The sequence below is a fragment of the Mirounga angustirostris genome, unplaced genomic scaffold, assembly GCF_029215605.1.
Source record: "Mirounga angustirostris isolate CCGP_5_RB_7025 unplaced genomic scaffold, mMirAng1.0.hap1 SCAF_3, whole genome shotgun sequence".
Lineage (NCBI taxonomy): Eukaryota > Metazoa > Chordata > Mammalia > Carnivora > Phocidae > Mirounga > Mirounga angustirostris.
In genome coordinates, this window is record NW_026991711.1 from 115140096 (window position 1) to 115166602 (window position 26507).

Genomic DNA, 26507 nt, shown 5'->3' on the forward strand with positions numbered 1-26507 from the left:
TTGGATTAATTGCTACCCTTTTACTAGCTTCAGACATAGCATTTATTTTAATTTCCTAATATTAAACTATATTATAGGGTTGGGATTTAAATAAAAGTTAAGGAGACTCAGGTTGTAGTTTTCATCCCTCTTTATTTACATACATGCGGGTATATTTAGTTTCTGTCTATTCTTTTGAAAGGTCTACTTGAGTATACATGAAAGCACTTGATGAGTGCCCAGCATTTACATTTGCCAACTCTTGTAATAATTTAGTTCCTAAATGTAACACAATGTCGGCATGACTTTTGTTTGTTTATTCAGTATTCCTGTCATTTTAAAGATGGTAACAATTTTTCCCCATGTATGGAAGAAATCCTTTCCAAACCACAGCTGTTTTCTAAATTCTGTTGAATATAAGAATGCCAGTGTCTGTATTTTTAAGCATTGAACTGTACATAATTATATAAATAACCAAAAAAAAAAAAAAACACAACTCCATGGTTTTGTTACTAATAAGGACACAGTTCATCATGTAATAATGCTAATGATTATGTGTTCTGTGCTCTCACTAGATGCTAGGTGCAATGCCCCAAATATTAAAATTCTGTCTTTAATAAGAAAATAAGTTCATTTGGGTTTATCTTCTGCAATTCTCTTGTATCATTGGTTCTCAACTTTTCATATATTATGTGCAGAAACCACTCTATCAAATAATCTCTACCATACCAGAAACAGAAAGCCCACTTTTCCAAGAAAAATATATGTTCACTTCGTTCTTTTATTTCTTTAATGCAGCCTACCTAGACTTCTATATATCTCAGGTTGAGAACTACCGTCTTAGAAATTGTTATGATATAATTTTACCTGTATACTATCTAGCAGGTAGGAGAAGTATATTTACCTTAAGTGTGCGATTATCCATTTAAGTAAATATACCTCTGATTGCAAGTGAACCCAAGTATACTTGCTAATATATTGCCAGTGGGCAATATATAGTATAAATGGTACCACTTTCCTCACCTGTGCCTGTAGCAGACTCATTGGCATTTTCTCACAGAGCCCAGCCAGGGTGCGACATCCTTTCAACGTAGCTCTCTAAGCAGCCACCACCAGTTGATGGGAATTGGCATATGAAGCTGATTTTATTTGCCATCTCTGTTTTAGAAGGCACAACTTTATAAATTGTTAAACATCCTCAGGGGCTAAAAAACTTAAACCTAAAATTCTGACATGATAGAATGAAAATTCTGTATGATGAGCCAGCTTGCTTTTGTTGCCTGTATTCTGTCTGATCTCCAAAAGAACTGAAGGGATTCCAAAAAGCCAGGGAGGGAGCAATGCTTGCTGTAAAAAGAGAATACTCAATTGGAACCCAGTACTGAAGATTTTAGCCTTCTGAGTAAATTTTGCATAGGAATTCTATCCAAATAAAAGAGTCACAATCTTTTACCTAAGTTGGTTGACCAAGGCTGTTTTTACAATAATGGCTGATCAAGGGCAAAGAGATTGCAATGTTACACTGTTACAGACTTCATGAAGCTAAGCATGATTGTGATATCACAGCACTTACTATTGTTATCACTCCCATTTTAAAAGAATCAAAATCCCATTCACTTAATTCACTAAAGTTAAGGCTCTTTTGCTCTCCTAGTGAGAATGTTGAGATAAGGAAGAGTTTTCGTTCCTGTCCTGAGGAAGTTTCAGTAAGGTAACAGAAACATTTATAGGGTAACAAATTTTCTGGAGAATATAGCAATGCAATACACAACTAATAAATCATCAAACATTACACCAAAAACCAATGATGTGCTGTATGTTGGCTTATTGAATTTAAATTTTTAAAAAATAGCAATGCATTATAATTGCATATAAATTGCATTTATAAGAAAATATGCCATATAGATTATAATTTGCTATTGTAACCCTTGTTCTTAAAAAATTCAAATCTGACAAGATAGTAACATCACCATTTCCGTAGAAGCTGTCAATCTTGATTTTTCATATTATAAATACTGTTAGAATGGCTAATGTGAGTATATACTGATTCAGCTCCCCATCCTTCCTCAACCCATAAGAAGTAAACAAGCATAATGAGCAGTTACTGAGAACCTTTGTTCAACTGAGGGAGAATAATGTGTATTTTTTCCTTCAAAGTTTACTGTAGAGTACAGAACTTTTTTTTTAATTGCATAGAGTCACAGCTTCTTTTTGCAAACTTCTATTTCCAGATGCCTTCCCTTCCTCAGTTCTTCCTTTCCTTCCCTCCCCCCCATGCCAACACAAAAGAATTGAGAGTACTAACAGAATTTTTGTTTGTCTTTCACATCAGATGCAACTCCAGTAGTACCTTCACGGGCAGCAACTCCAAGATCCGTAAGAAATAAGTCACATGAAGGAATTACAAATTCTGTAATGCCTGAATGTAAGAATCCTTTCAAGTTAATGATTGGGTCATCAAATGCCATGGGAAGGCTATATGTACAAGAATTGCCTGGAAGCCAGCAGCAAGAACTCCACCCTGTCTACCCCCGGCAGAGATTGGGCAGCAGTGAACACGGACAGAAATCTCCGTTCCGTGGTAGCCATGGAGGCCTGCCCAGCCCAGCATCGTCAAGTTCCCAGATATATGGAGATGGCTCAATCTCTCCAAGGACTGACCCACTCGGAAGCCCAGATGTTTTCACAAGAAGTAATCCTGGTTTTCATGGAGCTCCCAATTCTAGTCCTATTCATTTGAATAGGACTCCTCTTTCTCCACCTTCAGTAATGCTACATGGTTCTCCTGTACAGTCATCCTGTGCAATGGCTGGAAGGACTAATATACCTCTTTCCCCAACCTTGACTACAAAGAGTCCAGTAATGAAAAAACCAATGTGTAATTTTTCAACTAATATGGAAATACCACGAGCAATGTTCCACCACAAACCACCCCAAGGCCCACCTCCCCCTCCTCCACCTTCTTGTGCTCTTCAGAAAAAGCCATTAACATCCGAGAAAGATCCACTTGGCATTCTTGACCCTATTCCTAGTAAACCGGTGAATCAGAACCCTGTTATCATTAATCCAACTAGTTTCCATTCAAATGTCCACTCTCAGGTACCTGTGATGAATGTAAGCATGCCTCCTGCTGTTGTTCCTTTGCCAAGTAATCTCCCTTTGCCAACCATAAAACCTGGTCATATGAATCATGGGAGTCACATACAAAGAGTTCAGCATTCAGCTTCAACCTCCCTGTCCCCTTCTCCAGTGACATCCCCAGTGCACATGATGGGGACTGGAATTGGAAGGATTGAGGCATCGCCCCAAAGATCACGCTCATCTTCCACATCATCAGATCACGGAAATTTCATGATGCCACCTCTAGGACCCCAGGCCACTTGTAGTGGTATTAAGGTTCCACCCAGGTCACCAAGGTCAACGATAGGGTCCCCAAGGCCATCAATGCCATCAAGCCCTTCTACCAAGTCCGATGGACATCATCAGTACAAGGATATCCCTAACCCATTAATTGCTGGAATGAGTAATGTACTAAGTACCCCAAGCAGTGCAGGTTTTCCTACTGCATCTGCCGGAAGTGGTTCTGTAAAGAGTCAGCCTGGTTTGCTGGGAATGCCTTTAAATCAGATCTTGAACCAGCACAATGCTGCCTCCTTTCCAGCAAGTAGTTTACTCTCAGCAGCAGCCAAAGCACAGCTAGCAAATCAAAACAAACTTGCTGGTAACAACTGCAGCAGCAGTAGCAATTCTGGAGCTGTCGCTGGCAGTAGCAACACTGAAGGACATAGCACTTTAAACACCATGTTCCCTCCTACTGCCAACATGCTTCTCCCGACAGGGGAAGGGCAAAGTGGCCGAGCAGCACTAAGAGATAAGCTGATGTCTCAGCAAAAAGACTCATTGCGGAAAAGAAAACAGCCACCTACCACAGTGTTGAGTTTGCTCAGACAGTCTCAAATGGATAGTTCTGCAGTTCCTAAGCCTGGACCCGACTTGCTGAGAAAGCAGGGTCAGGGTTCCTTTCCCATCAGTTCAATGTCTCAGTTACTACAGTCTATGAGTTGTCAAAGCTCTCACTTGAGTAGCAATAGTACCCCGGGTTGTGGGGGCTCAAATACTGCTTTGCCTTGCTCTGCTAACCAGCTGCATTTTACAGAGCCCAGTATGAACTCCAGTGCTCTTCAGAACTCACTGACACAGAACATACCTTTGAGAGGGGAAGCCGTGCACTGCCACAGTGCAAACACTAACTTTGTCCACAGTAACAGCCCAGTCCCAAACCACCATCTTGCAGGTTTAATAAATCAGATTCAGGCTAGCGGGAACTGTGGGATGCTCAGTCAGTCGGGCGTGGCTTTAGGAAACTCATTACATCCCAATCCACCTCAGTCAAGAATCTCAACGTCCTCCACTCCAGTGATACCAAACAGCATTGTTAGCAGCTATAATCAAACAAGTTCTGAAGCAGGTATGGTTTTACTAGAGAAAAGTACCCCAAGGTACTAAACTTTTCTACGTTTTTTTAAAATTTGTACCAAAATATTTATTATGATAAGAAATGATCCTTTCCCCGTTGTGAAATTGTCATCATTTCTTTAGTATTTATAACTTTATTTACAGAATGCTAGGGATTTGTCTATTAGAAAAAAAGAACAACCAAGGGGATTCCGTGTGTTTCCGTTATTTGTTGTCAATCTGTGTCATTTTGAATTTTGTTTGACTTTCAGTTGGTTATATAACCATTGGACTCTAAACTGCAAAAGAAGCCATAGAAGGCAGGGTTTCCCGGTTCGTGAGACATGTACTTACTTGGTCTATGCCAACATAAAAGCCGTTTCCCCTAGCTTTTGTTTGTATTCAGGTAAATGACGCTCATCTTGGAAAACCCAAAAAAGAAAAAATAAATGGATTTTTTTTTGTTCTTGCTGCTGACCAGAAATAGGTGAATGGATAGGAAAAGGTAACTAGAAGTTGTATGAAGTAGAAAGCTGCCTTCTAATGTGTTCTCTTAACCTAGTTTGCTATCCTTTATTATTATTTGTTTGAGAAAATTCAAAAATGGATATTGGCTCCTCCCTTTTAAAAAAAGGTAATAATTTAAGTTTTCTAATAAAAAAAGGCTTGAAAACCTGATTTCCAGAATTTTTGATCTTGAAATTGTTTTACAATTTTCTTGTAGAAGTTAACCATTATTTTTACCATTGACATTAAGGTTTTGAACCCAAATTTAATTATATCTCTTCGTCCACTATAATGAAGGAGACAAATTTATTTAAAAGTAGACACATTAGAAAGAACTGTGTTTTGTGCAATAGAGTCATCAGAAATTGTTAGAAAAATCAGGAAAGAAGCACTAAAAAGGTAAATTCATTGAGACATCAGATAATCTGACCGTGAAAATACCCAGAACCCAGCACTAATGATTTGAGAGGTTTGTAGGAAATGACAGGGAGGAAACAAAAGGTAATTGTAGAGACAGTATTACTCAGATACGAAAACAGTGGGCTCTGCAGACCAGATTGCTACTGGAGATGAGAAAACTGCTAGGCTTTTACTAATAAGCTACTGTGTAGATATGTGTAGACTGTAATATACCATCGTGCTGCAAAAGCATTAGAACCAACATGTCTGTGTTGCTGATAGTAAAATCCAGTGTATTCCTTCCTGGTGTCACTACCTGCCCTCCTCCACAACTTGTGTTATGTTCTATGTCTGGATGTCAGTGTTTAATGAAGAACTACTCATTGACCCTCTTTTGTGAAAAAGAATATACGATGGAGAAGATAATCGAAATGATTAGTGCCTTCTTGATATTCTTAACCTAAAGAATCTCATGAACCTATTTTGTATGTGTTTAACAGGATCCTTCTTCCAAAGGGGCTTCCAACTTTTCAATGACTCATATTCCTTTTTGAATAATTCTACACGAGTGAAAATTTAATCTTATGCTTTTAGCAGATTAAAGCCACATAAAATCCGTAACTATTTTAAGATATACCGTATTTATTAAGCATGCCTTCAGTCATTTGGATGAGACATTGTTAGTCTCCTTGTATTATATATCTTTACATAATTGATACCCCTTACCTCAACTTACTTTGTTTCAGGTCTGAGTTCATATTGCAAAGTGTATATATTTTATTAATGATGTATTGCAGTTCATCCATAATGGAAAAGACCAACACTTATTTATATTTTTGTTTCTTCTGAATGTTAAGTTTATAGACTTATTTTATATAGTCTTGGACATGTATTTTCTTGTTCCATGAACCTCTGTAAAGCGTCAGATCTGGATTGACAGTGCTGGGAGTGGCAAACACACAGGTTGAAAAATTTATTAATATGAGAAAAGTGTTAGCATAGAAATAGCTAAATGGGACAAGAATAAATGTCTAGTAATGATATGGATGTGACCAATCATGTGTAAGCTAACAGAAAGCATATACTTGATGAAAATCTAGGTCAGTAAGAATTTTTAAAATATTAAACCTAATAAAATTAAATACTAATTAATGTACATAGATCTGATGTGCAGCTGGTTGTGAAAATGTGTAGATTTACTAATTAATGTATCTCTTTTGATGAGTTGAATATTGAAGAAGTCTCTAATGCCATGTTTCTTTTTGATACACAGTAAACTGTGCCAACTGAATGTACTGTCATTATAATTGCTCAGCCTAAATATTTATTTACACTGACATTTATTCATCCATCAAATAAGTACCAAGGCTAGGCATGCAGAGTGAACCAGCAGATGACAATCACAGCTATCCCTGTAAGTTCAGCTAGGTATTCCTAGCATACCAGTAAGACATCAGAAGAAAAATGCATTTTACTCTTAAAATGTTGCTTGTAGCTATCGAGTACTTATTATGTGCCAGATGATTTACCTATATTACTTCTAATTTGTGTAGTTTCCCAAAATATAAGGTATTATTGCCCCCATTTTAGAGATGAGTAACTGAGCATCAGAGAACTTAAATAACTGTCCGAGATTATGCATAACTGAATTAAGATTTGAACTCAGGTTCATCTGATCCTAAAATCCATTTTCTCCCCAGCTGTACAAGTTCTTCATCTAAAACATTTAGTAGTCAAAAATGCTATTTTCACTTGCAAAATCTTTAAAAATGCCCAACAGGTCATGAATTAAAGCACATCAGTGAGTGTTAAAAGCCACATTTGTAAACTTTTGATGCACTTTTAGACAAAAGTCAGTTATTTTTGCCTTCTCTCTGGACTCTGATATCATAGTATATAATGATTAGGATATTTATGTCAACACAGATGAAATGTCCAAACTTATCAAGAGAACTGCCCCTCGTTTGTGAATCACATTTGGTGACCTTTATTTTAATGAATTTGTATCACCTCACTTAATCAGATAAGAATGTTTTTCCTAGTGAGTGACGTGTCAGTAGATCTTTGAAGGAGGCAACTATGTAGATATGAGTTCTGCCCTTCCGAGCATGATCACACAGTGCAGGGGGGGAAGAGCCCCACAGGAACATGGTCCTACTCTTCTCTATGGTAACGGAGCCTGGACAGAACTCAAGTGACCTGCTCAATCCAGTGCCTTTTCCACTCTCCTAAGCAGCTCAAAAATGTTACAGTAAGACCTTGATTAAGAGAAGAAATCACTTGCTCTGAGAACACTTAATTTGATTGGTAATTTATTTTCAGACACTTCTTTTAAAATTTTTTTCTATTGTAAACAACCCAAATACTGATTTTTTTTAGGCCTATATGTGAATTCTAAAATGTATTACATCTCAAATGTGGGAATGGGAGGCAGAGGTAGTAAAAAAAAATCAGATAAAAGATATAAAATGCTTAGAAAATATTTCTAAAATATAAGACTATACAAGACTATTAATTCTGTTTGGTGTTTTGAAATTGCCTTCCCATGAAAGCTCTCTGAGCACTTTGCTTGTAACGTTTACAGGTTTCTATTAACTTTTTGGATATCAAATTACAAGTAAAGTTTAATATTTCCATGTAACAGATTTAGAAAATGACCAGTAGGATACTTGCTGACATTCCTCAAGTTGTAAAGCAAAGCTCTGGTGGATCTGGCAACCAAACCCCAAAGTTCCTGATTCTCAGTCCAAACATTCAAACTGCTGAATGCAGGTATGTTCTGAAATCCAACAGTAGTGTACGTTTAAAGCAACTTTCCCTTTATGAAGAGAGCCAAGTTTCAGCATTTAAGTGGTTCCAGCACGTGTCCTGTTGGTGTTTGGTTTAGGGAGGAATCCAAGAGCAAGTACCCTTGCTTGGCAAATTTTATCAGGCCCGTGCCGCCTGCCTGCTGGCCAGAGAACAAAACCACACATGCCAGGAACCTCGGCCTCTGCAGAGGACCTAGTCTTGTCAGTGTCCATGTGGCCTGGGGTTTTTTACAATTTTCAAAGAAGAAAAAAGATTTAGACTACTCTGCTCACCAATTTAATAACTGAACCTTACCTTCTCCATTGTGATAATCATGAAATACAACTTTTTCACTTTAAAAGCCCTGCTATATTCTCTTATTTTTTCTAATAAAAAAATATTTAATCAACTCTTCTAAACACATGCGAATAGAATCCTCTGAAGAGGCAGAGTATGAGTTTGTACCAGAAGAGAAAATAATTCAAACCTTGATTTGCCTTAACTCTTAGAGATACATGGACTAACAAGAATATAAATAAACCTATGAGTAAATGTATGTTCATGGATATTTATACATATTTTTTAAAAACTCTGGAAAAGAAAGAGTTTTTCTTTCAGCACAAAATACATTTGATTGAAACTCAGTACAGCCATTGATATGGTAGGTATAAGAAAATGAAATAGAGACCACAAAAGAACACCTTGGGTAAAAGACTGCAAAGTAATGAGCTTGGTTTTTTGTTCTATGTGTTTATTTATTCTCAGAACATGCCAGTAAAAAAATAAATAAATAAAGGGACATTGTCATGCCCTACATTTGAAGTTACAGGTGCAAAAAGATTGTGGGATAAAAATGCTCAAGAATGGATTGTACTATATAAGTTAGCCGTCTCAGGATACAGGAAGTTTGTGTAGAAATAATTTTCTAGTCTTACAGAGACTAATGTAGAGGGAAGAAGGGCAAAGGCTCCTTTAAGGTTGTGACTGAATTAATAATAGTTGCTATTAAAAGTATTTCCACCCAAAATTTTTAAATGCTTAGATTTTATCCCTCATCTGATGCACAAGGCTTCTAGGTTCAAAGTTGCCTTCTGCTCTGTTTTTTAACCAAATACCAAAACTCTATTAAATTCTTGATTGTGTGATAAAAATCTATGTCTGTTCTTTCAGTTAAGTTTTCGCAAAATGAGCCATTTCTTCTTTGCTGTAAGATATTTTAACAACAATGTCTTGCTGTTTAAGAAGGTTTCCGATTATCAGGGTAACACCACTTGTTTTGTTTACATATTCCAGGTTTAATGTTTCCTTGTGTACAAAAGAAGGAGTTAAAATATGTTTGACTTTAGACATTGAGTCTGTATAATCAAAGGTGAAAACAGAACTCAGAGTGGTGTGATATGTTTGCTGATTCAATGATCTATTTTGTACCTTTCAAAAAATAAATTGTCCCAGTGTGCAAATTGGGAGAATTTTATTCCATTGCAATACACTGAACTCACTTATGAAGTCACTAGAAATCCTTGAGTTCTCTAGGACATGCCTAAGCTACTATTTACTAAAATCAAGTGGTCTGAAAACATTGACGCAGCTTTAAAAGTACCCAAATTCTAGGCAGTAAATGTTAACTCTACAAGAATTTGACTCATTAAAATTATGCTTAAAAATATTTCTATGGCATCATCAAAAGAGATTTAATTTCCACATGCATATAGTACTAGATAAATCATAGAGTTCTTCCTTTATAGGAACTCATATCAAAACAACATTAATGCCAGTCAAGCAAAGAGTAGAGTAAAAATTATTTTGTAAGAACTATACTTCTTGAAAATTCAAAGTAACAACTCACCTTCTTACAGATTAAAAATGGAACTAAACACAGAAGTCTGAAGGAGTTGCTGAGATACTCCTGGGGGAGAGCTGCTCCAGGAAATTTCAGAGTTATCTGTCCAAGACCCATGGGTACAGGTATAAGGGAGCATATTTATCATAGAGACCCTAGAGCAGGACTCTTGTGCTGCAACTCCACAGGAATACCTCTCACACTAGAGAGCCTAATAAACATGCTTCCTGGAGCACAACTCCATAGACCATTCCCCACAAAGTTGAGCAACTCAGAGGCCTGGTTTTAAGGCAGTGTTTTTCAACCTTTTGGTACTTCTTCCTACAGTGAGAAATTAAGTTGCATTATAATCCACTAGAGATATGTTTTTAATGTATAACAAAAGTCTCTTTAAAAAAACTCTTATCATATGTGATATACTCTGAGCTTTTTGATCCCATTCTGTCTTACCCTATCTTATTCTTTTTCTTTAAGACAGTCATGACCCACTGAAATGATTTTATCACCCACTAATGGAACATGACCCAGCACCCATATATAACATTTTGCACAAAATAATACCCTAGTTATACAATGTATTTTTATTTTTTGATTTCATTTATCAAAATATAATGGGGCATACTAAATTGGTTTTGCAGCCCCAGATAGGCCTAAACTGTCTTAGAATATTCCTGAGGTAATTAACTCAGCAAATATTTATTGAGCACCTAGTATGTGCTAAGCACTATTTTAGCACTATAGATAAAGTAGTATATAATGGAAGAATACAAATTTAACTGTATTTATAACTCAGAAACTCAGTTTGCTCTGCTCATTAAACAAAATAAGGAGATAGAAGTTCTGAATGGAATATTGAAGCATTTTAACTGACTCTACCCCCATATTCAAAGAGCAGAAATCCCACCAAGCAAGGGGATTTAACCTAATTTCTCAATATTTGTTTCCTTACAATATTTTTTAAAATGTGATAGAAAGTATTTGTAAGAAAACCCAAAACTTTGTTACTTGAGTAAACAATGGAAAATCTCAAGCATTTTTGCAAGTAACAGTTTTCAGAGTGATTCTATGTGTTAAGAGAGGAAACAGACATGATCAGTAGCAAAAAAAAAAAAAAAAAAATTCACATCGCTCTCTTTTTTTTTTTTTGTCTGACTCCATTACCACCACAAGACTGATATTGATGATGATTCAAACATATTCCAGTATTCAAGCTGCATCCCTTCCACTGGTTTTCCACCTTCCCAGCAGCTTCGTCCTGTTAAGGGTAGAGAACATTTCCTTAGATGCTGCATTCAGTCTCCTCCCCCTCTCCCCCTTCTCTGAGTGCTTTGGTTTGGGGTCCCTCCCTCCTTCCTTTTAGGGAACAAATAGCCACTAGTCCCTAGGTCTTCCTGCCTACTTCTGGTAAGGGAATGCTAGGAATTTACATCAGGATCCAAAGCATGAGGATAGAAATTGATGTGTTTTTGTAAATACATATACCATGCCATTAAAATAATGTCTTGTTGGAAGATCTAGACTTCTCATACAAGTTATCTTTTTATTTTTTTAAAATCAATCCTTTAAATATAGAGAAAATTTTACTATTTCCATGGGATTGAAAAGTGAATTATATTTATTAGACTTACTAGGGCATGATGTTTTCTCTTGCTTCTACAGGCATTCGTTTTTATTAAGGATTACCATTGACCTTGTTTGCATTTAAAGTACAACTGTCAAAGCAAATGATAAAGGTCAAATGGTGAAGGTGTATCTTTTATATGACTCGTTTCTTAGTTCTTGAATTTTTTATGGATAAAAATCAGTATTTGGGCATATTAACTTAGAATTTGGGTATTTTCACTTAGAGAAAGTTTTCTAACATAAAGTAGTATTTATTCTAAATTGGAAATTATAGATCAAACTGGTATAATGACATTTTTAAAACACCTTATTTGTCCATTTGTCATCTCTGTGCACATACAAAGATGTGTACAACAATATTAACACTTAAGAACCAACCATAGAAGAGTTTAGCATAATATAAACAATGACTTTTCTTAAAGAATATCAGTGACAAAGAAGAGAAATAAATCTAAAGGGGTAGATATTACCTTTGTCTTAGAAAACAAATTTTTTTAAAATGAGGCAGAAGAAAATCTTAAGAATGAAACTAGTAATCGTAGGAAAATATCCTTTAAAAATCCTAAAAAAAAAATTTACTGGTACTATTTTGGTATGTACGGACACATATACACTCACACACATCATAAATTACATGTGTGGACAAAGAGTACTCTTTATATCCAGGAATCTACCCCACTGGGCAAGCTACCACTGTCGTTTCCTGATTGTCCTGGTTTATCTCAATCTCTGATTGGGTGTCTAGGCACGTGATCTCACACCGAAAGTTTATTTGGATGGCTTTCGAGTCTTATCTCTGATTTCATTAAAAGCAACAGAGACAATGAGAAAGAGAAATTATGCCAGTTCATGTTGCTGCTGGCTGGTGTAAAATAATCTCTTTTTTTCCAGTTAAAGGACTTCTCCAGCTTACTAACTTGTTCCAGGCTCCAGCTGCCTTTTAGTTGTTTAACTACTAAATGTTTAGTGAATAGTTTGCTTAAAAAGAAAAAAAAACTTAGCAACTGTCCCTTTCATTAGTTTAAGCACAAAACATCTTGGCTGGAAAAAAAAAAAGATTCAGCTTTAAGAAAACATTTTTCCCCACAAGCTTCAAGAGACCATATGGTTTTTGTGCAGAACTATGAAGTAGTTTTGCCAGAGAGTGCCTATTCAAGATTAAGTGGTTCAGAAATAAGCAAGCTCCAGTTTGCTTCAGATATAAAAATTCAAGGTCCTCTTTGGATGACCCCAAGCATTACTGAGTGACTTGAAGAACTCAGAGTACTTGGAGATGGACCTTTTCCTGTGTAAGGGGATTTTAACTCTCTGGAACACACGAGAGTCTAAAGTAACTTGTCCTCCTCTAAGCATCTCCTTTCCTGTCCCTTATCTCCTGGCTTTGGACCAATGCTGGAGAATCAGTTTTCACTTTCTCCACAAATGGGTGGTGTGCTCTTCCTTACTTCCCATACATAGATGCTACACACACAGCACCAAAAGCTCTGATTTCTAGGACTTGAATGCAGGTTTTACGATCTTAGTAGATTCATTCAACCAACATTTTTGGAATGCCAACTGAATGTTAGAGACCATGTTAGGTCTTGGAAATAAGAAGTGATCCTTGCCTTTAATGGTTTAGAAGATGATTTTAAATTTTTGTGCTGCTTGTTTAAGGCAGCAGGTTTAACCATGGTGGGAAGGTAGGGGTGTGTGGAAAGGCAGCCTACAATATTTTCAGTCACATTTCTTTGTTTTCAGGATAAAAACCTCCATGCACTTTATTATCGCCTTGTCTTTTTTCCTAATGACCTTATTTCTACTTGGAAGCCCTTTCTATCTCCTTTTCTACTCTCAAATCCCGGATCAAATGTTACCACTTGTTTAGTTTACTTTAACACCTCCGGTTATATACCTGTTAAATCTCTTAGCATATTGCATTATAGTTACACTAGCTATATGAACAGAGCTTTAAAATTTCCTGATTCATATAAGCTCTCAAAAGGTGTGTATTTGAGAGAGGAAAAAGAAAGACAGGGAGATTTGTGCGTTTATCACTTTTCCTAAACTCTGATTTCCTGCAAGAAAAGGGCAGCGTGCTGTTTTTGTTGTTGTTGTTTTGTATCACCGTTTCTATCCTTTTGTTCAGCAGAGCATTCATGTTTGTTGCTGAAAATTAGAGAAAATAAAAAACAGGCCTTGATTTACATATTACCCTTAAGAAGCTTGTGGTGTTCACCATCTTCTTGTTTGTAATACAAAAATACACACAGAGTAACCATATTTCTTTATTGTCATTCCTCACGAATATTTAGATGGAGGGCTTTTAGAATAATGTCCCCAAATGTCTACTTTCTTGCATCCTAAATATGGATGCTTCTCTCTTACAAAAAAAGACAAAAATATTAATAACAGAGACCTCTAAGGAAACCCTACCTCTATGAAGCCTTGCTAGAGTATTTTGGGAAAATTTGTGCTCTGACTGTGGTTAGAGGAATGGTGATCTATACATTTAAATATGTCACTGTTGGTTAACAGATAGGAAAAAAGGCCACAGACAGCGATTACCAGTAAATAAGAGTTGTTATTAGCTTGTTTAAAAAGATGGTTTCCAAATGCAAATAAAGCATAGTGCCTATTTATGGAAATAGCAGCAAACTTTCAGAAGCAATGAAATGTTCAAGGTGTTGATTGTTTTATTACAAATGTGAATTAACATTTAAAGAATTGTAACACCATATGCCTACTTCAGCTTTCGAAGTGTTCTTACTCTACTCTGTGAACATAGTCATTGTTTCATGATAATATTTTATAAATATTTATATATTTTTAAACAGAGGGTTTTTTTTTTAATCTCATTCTTTAAATGAAACACTGAGAACTTAAAAAACAGACATGACAGCTGGGAAAAATTGCAAAGTCGTACAATATAGAGATATTCTAGAAGGTGTGTTGCATATACATACTACTTACTGCTATTACTACATCACCACTACTAACTACAACTACTAATGTAAATAATAGTGCTGACAATGATAGCTCTTTTATTTGTATAGACTTTTACACATTACAAGCCTTTCACTTACCTATCTTTGATTCTCACAGCAATCATGCCAATCATACCAGTTTTTCCTGAGGAAAAATTCAAAGGTAGCAAAGTATCATATGCAGGAAGATATTCATCCCTGTGTTATATATAACGATGAAAACGTGAAAATATAAATGCCAAACTTTATCAGAATGGTTCAATAAGTATGATCAATCCATATGATACGAGGTTAAAAAGATTAATACAAATGTCTGTGTATCAAAACGGAAAAATTCTGGTGTTATTCTGTTAGAAGACAACAAGAGGAATATAAAATTATATTTGTGGTACTACTACGACTCTGGAAACATTTCTGTATATTTGTATTTGGACAGGCCTCAATGATAACATGGTCAAATATAAAGTTTCTTAGGGCTTAGCACAGCAGTACAGTGTTTGAATTACTTTAGAGTTTCAATAACACTGATGCTGTTCATTATATCATATATGTGTTTAATATAAAATTAAATGCATAAGCCTGTAACAGTATTTGCTGAATGCATATATTACATAATGCATCTCTTTAGGGAAAGACCTTTTATTAGAAAAAATGATTGTAGGTTCCTTTTCAACAGAACGTGATTCTCCCACTCCATCCCTTGTGCATAAGGATCACCAGGGGTGATTTCAAAGAATACTACTGCTCAGGCTGTACCCCAGGAGATGAGTTTTCAGCTGGTCTGGGATAGGGCCCAGGCATGGTTTTTGTTTGTTTCAAGTTCTCCAGGTAGTAATTCTATTGTGCAGCTTGGATTGAGAACAGCTAAAATGATCATAATCCTAAGCAACTGAAAGTTTATGTTTTTAAATGTTAAGTTCCTTGAGTTTTCATCTCTAGCGTAAGACTTTCAAGATTAAGAATGCTATTTGGATTGTAGCATTTGGTCTGATTTAAGGAATCCTAAGTACAGAGTATCTTTATGCTATCAGAGTGATGAAGATTAAGAAATAATGATAAAATACAGTGTTGGTGAGAAATGAGCACTGCTATACACTGTTTATAAAAATGTAAGTGGAATGTGCATTGATCAGCTTCACTCTAGGGCAGTTTGACAATATGTATCCAAAGCTCTAAAAATATATAAAACCCTTTTATCTCTGGAATTCCATTTTTAAGAATTTATCCTTAGAAAATAATTGAGCATATTGGCGAAGATGAGTTAATAAGAATGTTTATCGTAGTGTTGCTTACAATAGTAATTGTAATTTGATTTTAAACAATCAAATATCCACAACTGTGGATTGATTAAATTTTGGTATATTGATACATGATAATAGTTAAAATGGCTCTGAAGTTAACACAAGTTAACGTGGAAAGATATTCAAAACATATTGATAAAGGAAAAAAGTTACAAAACAACATGATTCCATTTTTGTTAAAATGTGTAATATGTGTATATAAGTCTGCATGTGTATAAACATACAGGTGGGAAAAGCTTGAGGAACTACGCACTAACATAGTAATAGTTATCTCCATAGGTATTTTTTATTTTCTGTTTTGTACTCTCATGCATATTCCAGTTATTTTTTTTTCACTAAAAGCAAGTGGTAATATTATAAATCAAGACCAAAAACATTTTCTTAAATAAAAAATATATTTTGAAAAATAAAGCCTTGTTACCTTTATCTAGCCAATTGAATGAACTACAACACAGATTCCCCTATCCTCACTTTGTCCAGCTTGTGAAGAACAAGCTATTTGTTAGTTAGAAACAGTTATTTCTTTGTATTTTTTTAATATTTCTAAACTTCTTCAATATACGTATTTTCCAAGCTGATTAGGAAGTATAATGTTAGACTTAAGTTTTATTAACAGATTCCGACTCATCTCTGATTATAATTAACCTGGTGTAAATCCTCAAAGATGACACGTCAGGAGTTAATTGAAATGTATCTTAATGTATTTTTATGGGGTCATCTTCCTTAACACCCACAATTAATAAGTGGTTTGGTTTTTTTCCTTCTTCATTCCAGGCGGTTCAGGATCGTCGTCCTCCATAGCCATAGCCGGCACCAACCACCCTGCCATCACCAAGACAACATCTGTTCTTCAAGATGGTGTCATAGTTACCACCGCAGCTGGAAACCCACTGCAGAGTCAGCTGCCTATTGGGAGTGACTTTCCTTATGTTGGCCAGGAGCACGCACTTCATTTTCCATCCAACAGCACTTCAAACAACCATCTTCCACACCCCTTGAACCCCAGCCTCCTCAGTCCTCTACCTATCTCTTTGCCAGTGAATCAACAGCATCTCCTAAGCCAGAATCTATTAAATATCCTCCAGCCTTCAGCAGGAGAAGGCAAGTCTGAGATCAACCTCCACCCTTTAGGTTTTCTCAACCCGAATGTAAACGCTGCTTTAGCTTTCCTCTCTGGTGACATGGATGGGCAGGTATTGCAGCCCGTTCACTTTCAGCTCTTAGCGGCCCTGCTTCAGAACCAAGCCCAAGCAGCTGCCATGCTTCCCCTGCCATCTTTCAATCTGACCATCTCAGATCTCTTGCAACAGCAAAATACCCCTTTACCCTCATTAACACAGATGACAGCCCCACCAGACCGTTTGCCAAGCAATCAGTCCGAGAGCAGCCGAGCTGAGACCCTTTTAGCCAGCCCCCTGGGGAACCCTTTACCAAGCCTTGCAGGCAGTGACACTACTTTTAACCCCCTGTTCCTCCCAGCTGTCACTGGGGCCTCAGGATTGATGGCCTTGAATCCCCAGCTGTTGGGAGGTGTCCTGAACTCAGCATCGGCCAACACCGCTAATCATCCAGAGGTTTCCATAGCAACTTCCTCCCAGGCAACCACTACCACAACCACTACATCATCAGCAGTGGCAGCACTGACTGTCTCAACACTTGGTGGGACAGCAGTGGTGTCAATGGCAGAAACATTGCTGAATGTATCTAATAATGCTGGGAGTACACCTGGTCCCGCTAAACTCAACAGTAACTCTGTGGTGCCACAGCTACTTAACCCTCTACTGGGGACGGGTCTGCTTGGTAAGTTAAACTGTTTCACAAATGTTTACAAAAGAAACGTTTTTCTAATTCTATTTTCTCCTCCTTTAAAAACTCCATTTTGTCACACTATTTTTTAAAAATGTTTTTGGTATGTCACAGCTTGCTTAAGGAACTAAATATAATAACACCCCCACACATCCATAGTTATACAAACACAAAAATGACTTTTTTCCTTTTCCCCTACTCTAGCAGTACTAAATATCACCTTAATCTGCTTTCTCTGATCTTCTAATTCTGATGCCACTTAAACCTAACCTACCTATCATTCTCTTAAGCCAAGTAGAGTCTTATTTTTCAAAAAATAAAGCACAGGTCCATCTTAAAAATAACTTTTATTTGAATTTTAGTTGGTGTGGCATCACAGGGTTGGTATGAGCAGCTGCACTGTGGATGGAAACAGCTTGAGGAAGTGTTTTGTCCAGGTGATCCCTAAATAAATAAAACGAAATGCTTATCCAGCAAAATAAGAAACAAGGCATAAAAACATTCAAAGATAAACTCTGCCCAAGTTCAAGGAAACAGACAGTCTCAATAGCTGCGATTGAGAGAGGCAATAGATTGAGGCAATAGATTGCCTCAGAGAGTGTAATTCTTTAGAACTTTGTGGCTTACAAGCAAAATCCTTCACGTAGAGTATTCTATCACCAAAAGGTTAGAAAATAATGTCAAGTATGTCCAACTGACTCATGCAGGCAACTATGATATTAAGTACAGAGATGGTGTCCATAAAGTCTGGAAACAGGCAAATATACATGATATTGCCACAAGGGCATCTTCAGTACATAAAAATTAATAATAATATATTTCTTGAGTTTATGGACACCTTTATAATACAGTTTACTAACTTTATGGTTTACTAGTTGCTATAGTTTATAAGCTCGATTTGGCATTGAAATCAACAGTTAAATAATTTAAAAAGCATTACAGATTTACATATTTCAAGTTACAAGACAATTTCAATGACATTGTCTTCAAGAGCATTTCAGTGTAATTTCCAAACAAGTTAAACGTGAGTTCTGAATATAAACGTAGTCATTCACTAATCCCGTCTGTATAACATTTATTTTAATGATTACAGTGAATTCTTTTGTATTGTTAGCTTTCGTTACAATTTTAATTTTAGGTGACCAACCTTTTACTTAAAAACAAAATATGTATTTCTAGGCCAAATCTGATTTTATTTGGTGGTATTTATTGATGACTGTGGCTTGAGAACTAAATTTTGTAAATAAGGCCTATTCAGACCCATTCATTTTAATAATTTGCTCAAAGACTTATGATTACTAAAACATTTTAGGACTAATTTCAACCTTTAGTTTCAAGTGCTCTAGAAAAAATAATTTCAAGGAATTATGTAACACTGAAGCTCAACATATAGGGATTGGCTAATGGATAGAGCAAAGACTAAGCAGTGTCTCCAGGATATAAAATAAAAAAACTGATTATGAAAGATAAAATTAAGTAATAAAACTCCTCTTTATTTACCACTTAGGAAAACCTTGAGGAGAAAAAGAGAAAAGAATGACCACGTCAGGTCTAGTTTTCAGTTTTTGTTGCAGGAATCCTCAGGTGCAAAGATAGGCATAGGATCTCCAACAAGTCACACTGACTTACATTTTATGTCTTTCAAACTATAGGTGACATGTCCTCAATAAACAATACTTTGAATAACCATCAACTGACTCACCTGCAGTCGCTGTTAAACAACAATCAGATGTTTCCTCCAAATCAGCAGCAGCAACAGCAACTTCTTCAGGGGTACCAGAACCTGCAGGCATTTCAAGGACAGCCCACAATTCCTTGTGCGGCTAACAGTAACCCCATGGCTTGTCTGTTTCAGAACTTTCAGGTACTCTCCTTCGCTGGGTTCCTCGAATAGCAAATAATGTCTAGGTCTGTTGAAACACTTAACTGGGGAGAAGAGAAGAGACGGGAGAAGGAGGTCATGTGTCCTCTCACCTCCATTTACGATTATTTCCCGATAATGAATATTGTTCAACATTCTAGTCTTTTCGTGAAGGTTATTTTATTTTGTCTGAGGTATCTCTGTGGTCCTTTCAGAGCTGATAGTAAAAACTGATCGTAGGATCCTCTTAAACCCTTTCGTGGTTTCCATTGCTCTCCTGATTGAAATCCGTATCTCTCACCTGCTGGCTCGGTCTCAGTCACCAGCCCCAGCCCTTACCACCCACCCTGGCTTCAACTACTTAGTCTTTCTTTAATTCTACAAGCTGAATACATTCCTGATAGATTAAGGAGATGAAAAGAGTAACACTTAATAAATAAAAAAAGAAAATATAGAAGTATTTTTTAAATAATCTTGAGGTAGAGAAGGTTCTTTCAGTAAGGCACAAAATCAAGAAGTCAAAAAGAAGTAATAGGGTTGAATATTTAAAACTTTAACATCTCTGTATGATAAGGGTATTCTAAATGAACTTAAAGACAAGTGGCACCTGGCAGAAAAATACTTGCATAATAATGGCAAATAATTGACATCCATTATAGAAAAAAAGCTCCTACAAATCAGGGGAAAAAAGGTAATTGATTTAAAAAATGAGCAATAGATCTGAACAGAAAATTCACAGAAAATGAAAAATAAATTATTAATGAACATATGAAAAGAGTAATCAGAGTTATACAGATTACAACACTAATGTGTCCATCAGATTGATTGATATCCCTTACTGACAGTAGTGTGGAGAAATGGATTCTTTTAGATACATTGTTGGTCTGATTGTATGCTGATACAGTTCTTTTGGAGGTTAATTTGATAGTTTATCAGGTTTTTAAAAATACATATCTTTTGATGCAGAAGTCCAGCCTCTTTGTATCTATTTTTAGAGAAATCTTCCAATGTGAACAAAAGGGCACATGCTAGAATGTTCATTACAACATGATTTGTGGCAGCAAAAATTAGAAACCTCTTAAGTGTCCATCAGTCTGGAAATAGTTAAATGTATTATGATATATCTGTCTGTCTAGTAGTTTAAAAGGTCTAGGTAGATTTACATAACTGATATGGAAAGATCCACAAGAATGCAAGACTTTAATACTGTGATGTTACAGAACAGTACTAAAATACTATACCATTTATGTGAAAGAAGAAAGGAGAGAAAACTAGATATATACCTACACACCTTAATATATCAAACATAAGTGTCTGCAAGGATGCACTCCAGCACTGATTATTTCTGAGAAAGGAAATGGAATTGGAGTGGGATGGGAAAGTCAGGTTTGGGTGGGGAGTAGTGGTAAAGAACATTTTTATCTTTTTTGACAATGAGAAACTATTCAGATACATCTTATGTAATAAAATAATTTAGAAGGGAGGAGAAAGTGCCCAGCCATGTCACTGAGAATTTCAAGCAAGTAGATAAAGCCTGAAGAGAATCCCCTAGATTTGGGACATCACCACTAACAGGTAGAATTCAGTTTTTGTGGAGTAGTAGGAGCACAAGACAGATTGCAATGGATGGAAGGATAAAAAGGTTAGGAATTAAAGAGTGTGAATTACTCTTTCAAAAACTTAACTATGAAGAACATAAGAGTAAAAGGGTGGTGCCCCAAGGCAGATGTAGGTTGAAGCAAACTTTTAAAATATGGAAGCTATGCACATGGTTGTATGCTAAAGGAAAGAGGCCCCCCCCCCAAAAAAAAAGTGGAAAAGATTGAACATAATGAAGAGAAGGGATGACAGATGAGGCAAAATCCCTGAGGAGTGCCTTGGGATCCAGAGCATAAATGGAGGACTTACCCTCAGAAAGCCGAAGAGGCCCCTCTTACACTGGGAAGCGGGGCAGGATTTGGGGCATGTATAGTTGCAGAGAAGTATGTGCTGTGAGGGGGTAGGAAGTAGCAGAGTATAAGAACTACGAGAATTCTTAACCTATCAACTCCATTTTCTCTGTTAAGTAAGGTTATCCACTAAGAATACTGCTGGAGATGGTGGAGCAGCCAGCTGGAAGAAGTGGATAAAGATTTGAATAGTTGTGAAGGAGAATGTTACCTAACTAGAGGATCATTAGATTGATGGAAACAATAAGCCCCCTACTGTAGTTGAAAGCCTTAAGTTCCTAGACAGATACTCAGCATTCTCACTGTGGATAAAGATAGCAGGCAGTTAAATTGATCCCAGATTGAGATTTTATCTGGTAGGTGTGGACAGTGGGAGAATAACAAGAGAGTGGTTGATGTGCTGATGGATCCCAGGTTCTGGTTTAGTGGGAAAGGATGCGAAGACAAGAAGGGAGAAATCACTGAGGAGAAAATCCAAAGTAGCAATGATCTGGAGCAGCAATTCTTAGGTGGGGTTGGTGCAATTAGAATAACCTTAGGGACTTTTTCAAACTGCACTCATCCTTCCTGTCCTGAGCGTTGATATTCTTACCTGCTGGGCATTCTCTCCCTGCCTCTCTTCCCAGTTAAGAATCACTTCTATAGGGCGCCTGGGTGGCTCAGTTGGTTAAGCGACTGCCTTCGGCTCAGGTCATGATCCTGGAGTCCCGGGATCGAGTCCCGCATCGGGCTCCCTGCTCGGCGGGGAGTCTGCTTCTCCCTCTGACCCTCCTCCCTCTCATGCTCTCTGTCTCTCATTCTCTCTCTCAAAATAAATAAATAAATAAATAAATAATCTTTAAAAAAAAAAAAAGAATCACTTCTATAGAGACCCATTGTCACTGCTGACAGCATGGGGGTGTCCCCCAGTCAGTAGCCTGGTAAGGTTAAAGAGTAGGTGTCGCTATTCTGTCTGAACTCTTCAAAAATACAGTGTTGTATCAGAAATATTTTATCATTAAGAGTGTATATATATATATATATATAGAGAGAGAGAGAGAGAGAGAATTTTCTTTTGGCTTATGTTGTATTTCAGTAGAAATATCAGTGACTTAGAACTCCTTTTCAAAATTTGGTTCCCTTTGTAATTTGAGGAGTGCTGGTGACTGACTTGTTTCTCTCTTTGATTTCCAATGTTGTAAAACCTGCAATGACACTTAAATATGTGGAGTCATGGGGCACCTGGGTGGCTCAGTCTGTTAAGTGGCCGCCTTTGACTCAGGTCATGATCTCAGGGTCCTGAGATTGAGCCCTGCATTGGGCTCCCTGCTCAGTGGGGAGTCTGCTTCTCCCTCTCCCTCTGTGTGTGTGTGTGCTCTCTCGCTCTCTCTCTCAAATAAATAAATATTTTTTAAAAATATGTGGAGTCATTACCTGAAAACAGTTTGTGTACAACCACCTCAACTTTAACTTTTCTAGAAAATGTTTGGTAATGATGAGTTCTTTATTTTTTATCTATCTATTTTAGAAATATATTGTTTATTTGTTTTTTTAAAAAAGATTTATTTTAGAGAGAAAGGAGAGAGTGCATGAGCAGGGGGAGGGGCAGAAGGAGAAGGAGAGAAGCAGACTCCCCACTGAGTGCAGAGCCCTGACCAGGGGCTTGATCCCAAGACCCCGAGATCACCACCTGAGCCAAAACCAAGAATCCGACACTCAACTGACTGAGCTGCCCAGGTGCCCCGATGATGAATTCTTTAAAAAAAATCTGTGAAATGATTTCAACCAAAGAAACTACCCAAATATAATCAAGACACAAACTTTTCCATGCAGAGTGACTTTTTATTTCATTTTGAGCCTTGTCCTTTCTTTATATTTCTCTCCTTGCTACATTTGTTTGCCTTTTGGTAAATCTTAAAATTATGGTCTTTCTTTTTGAGGTCTTTAAAAACTTTTCTCTCTCTCTCACTGCTTCCTGTCTGTTTCTTAAAGGTGAGAATGCAGGAAGATGCAGCTCTCCTAAACAAAAGAATAAGCACTCAGCCGGGGCTCACGGCACTTCCTGAGAATCCAAACACTACACTTCCACCTTTCCAAGATACATCTTGTGAGTTGCAGCCGAGGATTGACCCATCTCTTGGTCAGCAGGTGAAGGATGGCCTCATTGTGGGTGGCCAAGGTGATGCTTCTGTAGATGCCATTTACAAAGCAGTTGTGGATGCAGCCAGCAAAGGAATGCAGGTTGTCATCACCACTGCAGTCAACAGTACAACTCAGATCAGCCCCATTCCAGCTCTGAGTGCCATGAGTGCCTTCACTGCCTCGATTGGTGACCCATTAAGTCTCCCCAGTGCTGTCAGTGCGGTCATTCATGGACGAAACATGGGCAGTGTCGATCATGATGGTAGGCTGAGGAATGCAAGAGGGGCTCGGCTGCCCAGGAATCTGGACCATGGGAAAAACTCAAATGAAGGAGATGGGTTTGAATATTTCAAGTCAGCAAGTTGCCACACATCCAAAAAACAGTGGGATGGGGAGCAAAGCCCTGGAGGGGAGCGGAACAGGTGGAAGTGTGAGGAATTTTTAGATCATCCAGGCCATATCCACAGTAGTCCTTGTCACGAGAGGTCCAACAATGTCTCTACACTGCCATTTCTGCCTGGGGAACAGCACCCAGTACTGTTACCACCAAGAAACTGTCAAGGGGATAAAATTCTGGAAGAAAATTTCAGGTATAATAACTACAAAAGAACTATGATGAGTTTTAAGGAGAGACTAGAGAACACTGTGGAAAGATGCGCACACATTAATGGGAACAGACCTCGACAGAGTCGGGGCTTTGGAGAGCTGCTGAGCACCGCAAGGCAAGACCTGGTCCTAGAGGAACAGTCTCCAAGCTCCTCAAATAGTTTGGAAAGTTCTCTAGTCAAAGACTACATCCATTACAATGGAGACTTTAATGCCAAAAGCATTAATGGGTGTGTGCCTAGCCCTTCAGATGCTAAAAGCATTAGTAGTGAAGATGACCTAAGGAATCCAGATTCCCCTTCTTCAAATGAGTTGATACATTATAGGCCAAGGACGTTCAACGTTGGCGACTTGGTCTGGGGCCAAATCAAAGGACTTACTTCTTGGCCTGGAAAATTAGTAAGAGAAGACGACGTTCACAATTCATGTCAACAAAGCCCCGAGGAAGGGAAGGTATACCAATCTTTATCCATTGTCAAATACTAACCTTTGTTCAGATATCAATTGTTATTTTTTGTTGTCATCACTTTGGATTCTTTGGATTTGAAATTAGGATTCTTCATGACTCATTGAAGTCTCACAAACTTCTGGAGCATAAAATGAAGAGGGGATGGTTATAGTCACCAAAATGTCATATCAAGGGGTGAGTTGTGAAGCCTTTGTAGATCCCACTAGGGCCTCTAACCCAGGAACCAGATTTCCCGAATTTTGTTAATTCTGCCTTCCTTCCCTGCATGTACCTAACTCTTCATTCCATACACAGAGGATGAAGGCAAGTGGCAAGGACTGGGAAAAAATCTGGTGGCCTTTGGAGTCCAGGAGGGTGGCAGAGATAGGGTAACAGGAAGTGCTGGGGGATGGCATCACACGGGACACATAGAACTGAGGAGAGGGTGAAACCCAGTGCAGCTGCAGCCATTTCTGGAAGCAGCCAGTAACGTCTGTGTTCAGAATGGTGTCTGCTTTCAGGAAAAGTTCTGGGCCTTTATAACATATGGAAATGTTTAACCCCACAGTCTGGTTCTACTTAACACAATCTGATCATATAAATTAAATGAAAACTTCTCCATGAGACTACCATTCAATTTAGAAGAAATTAGTAGGGGTCTTCTGGGTTTCCCCCCTCCCCCACAATTGGTAGAATTGGTTCACTAGGCGAGAAATATGCAGAATGTTTGAAGCAGATAGAAAAATTTATATCTGACCAGGACGAGATAATTATGCACATTCTCCACATATGATGAGGAAACAATTTTTCATCTCCTTAGGAAATAAAAATTACTCTTACAAATATATATTATTCTCTTAAAGAGTATATTACATAAAGCTATTTTAACTCTGTTCATACCTCCACTGGCACTTAGGTTTAATGGCAGGAAACCAAAAACATTTTTGCCAGCACAATAAAAAGATTGTCTTTCTCCAAATGACCAGGAGGTCCTTAAACCGTTGCTTATAATGCCTAATATATACTTGTCAGGATACGCTCTGGGCATAGTGTTTCTACGTTAGATAAGAAAATGAATTCCATACCCCTATTCACAAAACATTTTATTCTCTAATCTCTCTGAGACCAGACAAAACATTCTTTAGGTTGATAAACCTAAATATTTTTGACAGTTTATTCAAAAAGTAATTAGAAACAGCAAAATTGGGCTTTTATGATATAAATGGACTGCTCTAAATATAAGATGTAGACACCGAACTATTTTACAATTTTTGTGCAAATGAAACCAAGTCTTTTTTAAGTGCCATTTTACAATAAGCTTAACGAAAGAAAAGATTATGGCCTCCCTTTCCTGGAATCATTCTTCCTATCTTAAATGCCTTGTCTAAATATCTTTTTATGTCCTCAGGAGAATAAAGGCATGTACTTTTAACACCTTTCACATTAAACAATGGTCCTAATCTTCTGATTAGTCTGTGTTTGCAAACTCCTGGGATTGAGTTACTCACTGATGTTTGGGGAGATACACGTTAAAAAAAATCATTATCTGAGAGTCCAAGAAACATTTATTTTGCTTCATTTAAATAAGCAACTGGTTTTCACTCACTATACAATAATAAGTGTTTTAAAAAATCCAGATTCTTCTTCCTTATTGGAGGCAATAGATGAATTTCTAACAGGGAACATAAAATTGTTTCTATCAACTCAAATATTCCCCTCACCACCCCCCACCATCTGACATTGTAATTTTGCATTCTGACAGCCTTAGTATCAAAACCTTGATATCATGACACACTAAAAATATTTTTAGTAATTCAAAAAAAATAATTTAAAGCACACAATTAGAGGTGCAAAAC

The 26507-nt window shown here is 37.2% G+C and overlaps 1 protein-coding gene across 12 annotated transcripts in view; it reads left to right on the plus strand.

The window, feature by feature from the left end:
- The window catches only part of MBD5 (methyl-CpG binding domain protein 5), a 440770-nt gene that overhangs the window by 393708 nt on the left and 20555 nt on the right, over window positions 1-26507 (plus strand). For 9 of the 12 annotated variants that reach the window (XM_064586492.1, XM_064586493.1, XM_064586491.1 and 6 more), the window contains 4 exons: window positions 2312-4447; window positions 16635-17660; window positions 19319-19530; window positions 23448-24656. In XM_064586492.1, the coding sequence (XP_064442562.1) occupies window positions 2312-4447; window positions 16635-17660; window positions 19319-19530; window positions 23448-24656 (4583 nt within the window). The remainder of the gene's footprint in view (window positions 1-2311; window positions 4448-16634; window positions 17661-19318; window positions 19531-23447; window positions 24657-26507) is intronic. The other 3 variants (XM_064586499.1, XM_045868906.3, XM_064586498.1) reach the window with 2 other exon arrangements.